The sequence below is a fragment of the Carassius carassius genome, chromosome 32 (genome assembly GCF_963082965.1).
Source record: "Carassius carassius chromosome 32, fCarCar2.1, whole genome shotgun sequence".
Classification (NCBI taxonomy): Eukaryota; Metazoa; Chordata; class Actinopteri; order Cypriniformes; family Cyprinidae; genus Carassius; species Carassius carassius.
In genome coordinates this window covers 21825658-21832754 of record NC_081786.1, presented here as the reverse complement: position 1 = coordinate 21832754, position 7097 = coordinate 21825658, and the positions used below count along the sequence as shown (strand labels likewise).

At 37.2% G+C, this 7097-nt stretch overlaps 2 protein-coding genes across 2 annotated transcripts in view; both read right to left on the bottom strand.

The window, feature by feature from the left end:
- The window catches only part of ngb (neuroglobin), a 3314-nt gene extending 3031 nt beyond the window's left edge, over positions 1-283 (bottom strand). The window contains exon 1 of the mRNA XM_059521178.1: positions 277-283. Within this exon, the coding sequence (XP_059377161.1) occupies positions 277-283 (7 nt within the window). The remainder of the gene's footprint in view (positions 1-276) is intronic.
- A 2562-nt stretch (positions 284-2845) lies between these two features.
- On the bottom strand, positions 2846-7018 carry fam161b (FAM161 centrosomal protein B; the record flags this gene model as incomplete). Its single annotated transcript, XM_059521177.1, has 8 exons — positions 2846-4139; positions 4506-4672; positions 4760-4859; positions 4940-5107; positions 5240-5361; positions 5451-5782; positions 6096-6535; positions 6615-7018. Coding segments are annotated over 8 exons (1815 nt in total), but the record flags the coding sequence as incomplete, so codon positions are not given.
- Between the last annotated feature and the right edge of the window lie 79 nt (positions 7019-7097).

Here is a 7097-nt window from a genome sequence, read left to right as displayed (position 1 = left end):
CTCCCTCTATCTGCTCCCTCTCCCCTCTCTGCTGCATGCAACCTCATAGATGCTGCTTGATGTGCATGCAAACTAGGATGAGGAAACCTTATTGACAATCTCATGCATTTCAACAAAGACCAGTAACTTACAAATATTTGAATGTGTGTTATGTTTTTGTTCAATAACACTGTAACTGTCCTGAATGCTCTAACCCTCGTGTGCTCATATGGACAGTAATTAAGGACAGAATGGAAATATCTCTAATCTTCGCTGCTTCTAGTAATAGCACGTTACGAGCCATAGCTCCTCCTACAGGTGAGAGTCTGGCCTTCAACAAAATAACAACACCTTCAAGGACTTCTGTATGCATATATAATCAAAGAACACATTCAAGGAGAACTACAGTAATCTGAATATACTGTTTTGTAGATGAGTGAAAGAACATAAATACTTAAAGTTCCTATGCTTTTGAATAATGGAAAGGCATTATAAATAAATCTAACCAAACAAACAAGTCCTGCATGAGTTTGGTATTCATACTCACAGAGTTAAATCAACTGCATCACTGCATTCTGCTTAAAAGCTTCTCTTCATTCTTTAAATAAAGATTATAACCAATAAGAATTATATAACCGTCAAAGAACATTTCAAGTTCAGTGAAAAAGTTATTTCATTTTATTTTGAAAACAATATGTTTACTTGCGTGTTACTATATATAGTACCAAAACCATCAGAAGAAATTATGAAACCTATAATGTATCTATATCTATATAACGTTTCTCAATGGTTCTTTATAAGAATGTTCTATACTGAACATAAACTGTTCAAAACTGGGGTTAGTAGATTTTTCTTCTCTCTTATGAAATTAATACTTTGATTCAGCAAGGATTAAGACAATTAAGACATTAAGAATGTCACAAACAGTTCTTTCAAATTAATGCTGTTCTTCTGTTTTGTGTAGGTTTCTTGAACACTGAATAATTATATTAGAATGATTTTTGAAAGCTCATGTGACACTGAAGACTTGAGTAAAGATGCTGAAAATATAGCTTTCCATCACAGGCTTCAAAGATCATAAAATATGTTGTAATAATAATAATAAAGTAATAATAAAGTTATTTTAAATTGTAATAATATTTCAAAATATTGCTATTTTTAGTGTATTTTTCATCATCTTATACAAACTTGGTGGGAAAGTTCTTTTAAAAATATTAAGAATCCTATCAAACTTTCAAATGGTTGTGTAAAGTTACAGTATAATGTCAGATAACTACGGAAGAAACTTTATTTTGACATTTTTAGTCCACAATTTGACATACCTTCAACTTGAACATATTATGAATGGAAGGAATGGAAATTTTGAAATCATAATGTTGTAACCTGTGCATTTAAGTTCAATTAAACTCTTTCACCTTTTTCCAGCTTAACAGGATCATTCTTGAAAAGTCTTAGTCAATCCCTCTGTTTATTTTATTATATTTTTTTCATGATTACATGTAGAAGAACAAATGTATTTGCATGGATTCCATGAATAATTTGCATCTTATGTCCAACCTGATTCAGAGCTATATCTTTCACGTTATCAATGTAAGGGACATTCGGTTGTGTCACTTGAAGATAGTGTGACAGGAGAGAGCCCAGTTGCCATGGCGACCTCGCAGGAGAGCTTGAACTTTCAGTTATCTGACACTTAAAGCTGAAGATAGAAGCTGTCACTCAAACGCAGCGTTCTGTCCTCCCTAAACGACTTGAGTGATGTGTGTGCATGAAACAGACCAGACAGACACTGAGTTTTGCCAGTCAGCTTTATGGTATCTACATATTTAACAGATTTAAAAAAAGAAATGTCTTATTATGATAACATTACCTCAACATTTTCAGAATGGTTTTCTGCCAAAAAAAAATGTAATAAAAATAATAGTATATATATATAAATCATCAGAATACATAGCTACTTTTTAATAGTCATCACTGGAAAATGATACTTCTTGTAAGTACCCTTCACTGTAAGCTACAAACAATGCATCCTTAGAGTGCTGCAGGAAAAGTTTTTTGCACTTCTGATTCCATTTGTTCTGAAATCAATGTTTTTTTTTTTTTTTTTGGTTAACACAAGCTCAATATATTTTTCATGTTTTATTTTAGCGCCTAAAATACATCAGTTATACCATACTAAGCATTTAATGTCTTAAGCGTTTACATTTAGTATCTGTAGTCCCATTTAACAAGTGGCTAAATGAGACTACAGAGGTTGCCTGGGATCACGCTGAATGTGTAAACTCATCTATTTACTAGTCCGCTTTTATAAAATTGTGGTGTTTATTGCATTCCTGCAAATAGGGGAAAGGTCATCGAGCTTGGATTTGAACTTGGGACACTTTTAGTGCAATATGTCAGCACACTGCCCACGAGACTATCAGTGCCGACATAAAGTTGTGTTCATTTGTGAAGATTATTATGAATTATGAACTTTTGTTGTTCATAGGGCTGCATTTCTGCGATAATCCAAAAGGCAAGATTCTATTGGCTTTTTGTGTGCAAGAAACCAGTGTGATGCAAACTTTTGGATTGGCATAAAAAATACAGCATCCCAGCAGCATCCCATCCTCCATGTTTTTTTCTTCTTTTCCACTGACACACCCCAAATCTGAGACTTGAGCTCAAAGAAAATCTAAAGTTTCCATCTGTAGGATTTTGTGGTGATGTTCATATACACACAACCTGTAAATATACTCCTTTCGAAATGATGCACCAAACTGCTACCAAATCTTGACCCCGACTCTCCCATTACCAGTAAAAGACATAATTCCAGTGTATACCAGTATAAACATTGGAACAAAACCCTACTTCCACTTAAACCTCATTTATCCAAAACAAAAAAGGAATTTCCGAAACAGAATGAATGGGTATCATGAGGTGAAACTGGGTAGTCATTTTCAAATGTGCAGTTGACTCATTTAATTTTTCAGTTTCATCACTCCTTCAACCACTAACTATACAATTTATACAACAAAATGGACAAGACTTGCCATCATATTTTCACCAAAAGTTCAATTTTAGCCTTTAAAATACACTGCATGCTACACGGCTTGTTTAAAGTAATCATGTTCCATCTTGAGATCATCATGTAACAGCAAAAGCAGAAATTATGCCTCAAAATCTTTAAAATAACTAAGAACTTTCCATTCCTATACACAGAAACACAAATTCCTTTAATTCCTTAAAAAAAAAATCACAGAACATCCAACCAGGACTGAAGAAGCCAGTTGGAGTAAAAAGCTCTTGATGTGGCCAAATACACTAGCACAAACTCTTTTTCCAATAGAGGATAAATGTTCAGGGCTGTTTACTCAACCAGTGCTATGACTCTCAAAATAACCTGACTTCAGGAATGAGAATTTCAGATGGGCCTTGTGCTAAAGAAGAGTTCTCTTAGAATGATAGTTGTGTACTTATTCAAATGGAGTTTTATGAATAAAGCTAGTTGCTGTGACAGTTATAGTTCATAATTATAGCAGACGTTCAAAGCCACATTTAACAGACTCCAGGTGGAAGATGTGTTCGTGCCAAGACAAGGCTTCCCCAGTTTACTGTTTGCAAACCCTGAGGGTGCCCAACACCAAACCCAAGATCTGTTTCTGTGGTTTATAAGATGATTTAATGTGCAGTAAGTAGACCTCGAGCAAATATACTGCTTTTAATATGCAGCTCCTCTGGTTGCCAAGTGTTTTTTGGTTACTTATTCCTTTGTTGGGTCGGTAGCCCCCATAACATGCTTAGAATCATAAAATTAAACTCGCTTTTGATTTTCTGTTTCATTAAAAATACATATGGACATATGGAATTTCTTGAATCCTTTCTCTGTTGAAAAAAACTTTAACAAACAAGAGGGCTCAGCTCTATAAAGACCCACACTGATTCACTGGCACAATATACAGTAATAAAAAATAAAATCTGTATTCAAGTAAATCATGCACATAACTGAAATGATCTGTCAACAATTTGTTGTCTGACCACAGTCTCCCCTGCACATATGGAATATGGATGAAATACGCTGGCCCACCAACCGCGTCTGTCAGCACAACTCTTCCCCTTTGGTTTCCACATTCTCTTCTTTTTCCTCCTCATTTGTGACACTGTCTTCCCCACTTCCTGCACTGTAAATAAAAGGATAGTAGAACAGCATGTATCCATATGACTGCTACATCATATTTGCATGGTTACTTTTTCGCCTTGCCAATGACAATAAAGCTGACATAAACTCATAAAAAGAAAGATTTATAATAAATAGATCTTTTCATGTCAAAACCGCGTCTACTGTATTTGCATTGAGTTAGATGATTTTATTTTGATGGGTACGGGTCACAAGAGAGTAATGCCAAACCTTTCATTAAAACTTGGATAAATACTTCAACACACTTTTAAACCTTTGCATTGAACAGATTTGTTCCGCTCTGTGATAATAACCACTGCAAAAAAAAAGTGCAGATTAATTTGAAACCCGGTTATTCATGTCTCCATACCTCTTCTGGGTTTGGCTTTCAGTGCTGTCATGATCCTCATCCGCAGACTCATTGTCCACATGGATGGCCTTATTTGTTTCTCCCTTTGACCTCACAAAATTTTCGTCCAGACCTGCTTGTTCCAAAGTATTCCTGTATCTGCGTTCAGCATTATTCTTGGCATTTTTCTGAAAACATTAGGCATATGCATATGGACAAATATAAAAGGTAGATTATTTGGAAGAAGAGTGGATTTTGAATATTAAGTGGTGTACCTGTGACACCTGCTCAAACAGGTACGGGCGAGACGTTACTCTGGTTTTGATCTCCTTCAGCTCTTTCTGATAATCTTTCATCCTCTCCAGATCAGCTTGCCTACATTCACAACAACTCATAATCAGTTATTGCATTCCTGGCTTGGCTGCAGACATTTTTATTTTTTTCAAAGTGCTCACCGGTTCTGTTTGAGTTTCTCCTGGTAGACCTCTTTAAGACTTTTATGAGGGTCCATTGCCTTGGCTCTCATTGCTACTGCCCTGCTCATAGCTTGAGACTTGATACTGTGCTGCTTCATCCACTTTGCATTCTCCTGCTCCTTCAGGTCCTTCAGCTCCAAAGATCTCCTGGGTGACAGATTATACATCACTTGTCTAAAATTTCACCAAAAGAACATATGACTACTTTTATTGGTTTTAATGTTTTTAGTCATTGACGATTGTATAAAATTCTGAAAATATAAGAAGCGTCAGGCTCACCTTACAGCCATGGATCTCTTCCTGGCCGCATCTGTTATGTAAGTTGGAAGAGTGTCCATAGACAGTGATGTCAGGCCACCAAATGAACTGCTTCTCTTTAGATTCGTCTTGTCTCTAGATTTCTAATCAAGAATAATTGCATGCTAAACAAAACACATTCCATGTAGGATTTGCATTAAATTAAACTAAACTAAATCATCTAGATAGAAACCTGAGGGTTTTCTGGGCTCCTGTGGTGTGGCTGTAGCGTGGATGTGCGCAGCTGGAAAGGTTTACAGTGAGTGACATCTCTGCTCTCTGCAGCCTCCATTGCCTTTTGTTGAAAGGCCTGGTAAAGCTTATCAAAATCAGGCACGGCAGCATTAGTTTTAGGTCTGAAGGACAGCTTCTGGTCCAAGTAACCCAGCATCTTGCTTTTGCTCTTCTGAGCACTGCAGGTCTGTCTATCTGCACTGGGTTCCTGTCTCTGAATGGGTGCTGAGGAGGCTTTCAGAGTCTCCTGAGCTCTCAGATGAATGCGAATCTTCCTTCGCTGCTCCTGCTCTGAACCGGCATCACATAACAACAGGTTTGTGAGTAAAGGTGAGTAAATTATGTTGATTTAAATATTCAAATGAAACTTAAATTATAATTTATATGTGAAGGGCCTTTTTTTTTCTTTTTAATTTTTTTTCTATAATTCTAGAATCTAATAATTGCCATTAAAGTGAAATTAGCTGAATCTAAAAATACAGTAGAAGCCTGCTCTTTCAAACTGCACTTGGAGGCTTTTGCATCTGAACTCTTCATACTGTGTTTAGTACATACAAGAGTGCATATAATAATATGATTTTGATAAATAATCAAATATATGCACCTTTCATTTGCTCAGAGAAGCTGGGGTCTAAGACCGCTTTCGGTATAGGTTTTCTCACACAAACTGGTTCTGTTTTTTCACTTTTATCAGCAGAGGCCGTCTCCTCCTTCAGCCTCTCTCGCTTCTTCTCCTCCTTGTGGAACCTGAAGGGCTTCTGCGTGGTCAAGAGGAAATCTCTCCTCTGCTCGCGACCTTCCTTCCTCAAGCGCTCTTGTTCATGGATGAGATCATCATAAAGAGGCTTTGAGATGTGCTCAGGGACGGGAGCGACGCGAAACTGTTTCTGACACTCAGCCATGTCTGCCTCCTCTTTGGCTTTCTGTGAATCTTGAGGGGGAGGCTTCCTCGGTCGCTCTGGCACTGTTCCCAAAGAATTAGTTCCAGTAGCTCTTGGTGCTTTGACTCTATTTGAGGTAAAATTCTGGAGAATCACCTTTGAACTACGGACAAGATTGGAAGACGTGTGTTTCAGTACAAGATCTATGAGAACATCGCTATCAAATTTAGGATTTGAATTACCTGGGGTGTTTGCGGTTCTCTGCGTTTGGGCTATCATGATGGCTGATGCTCTGCTGGGGTATTTTGGATTTCAGTATCCATTCGGTGCTCGAAGTGAGCAGGGAGTTCTGCAGGAGCCTCTTCTCCAGGCCATTCTGGTGCCGGAGCTCTAGTTTCTCCAGCTGCTGCTTGCGTTTGGCCTTCAGAGCCTCCAAATGCAACTCAAGAGATAGTTCAGACTTATCCCTATCCTCATGACAGGACAGCAGGCTTTCCGAAACGTGCACATTGTCTCCCTCTTCAGATCTAGAGATATCTAAAGTGGGAGAGATCTGCACAGAAAAAACTGTATTTAGTTTGTTCGTTCGATTAATGAATTGTTTTACGTTTGAAATAAGAAAGGAGCTGAATGACCAGCCACCAAATTATAATGTCAAATATTGTAATTAAAAACACTATTTAAAATTTATTATGACCTGCTATGCAAGTGAAACTACTGTAAAC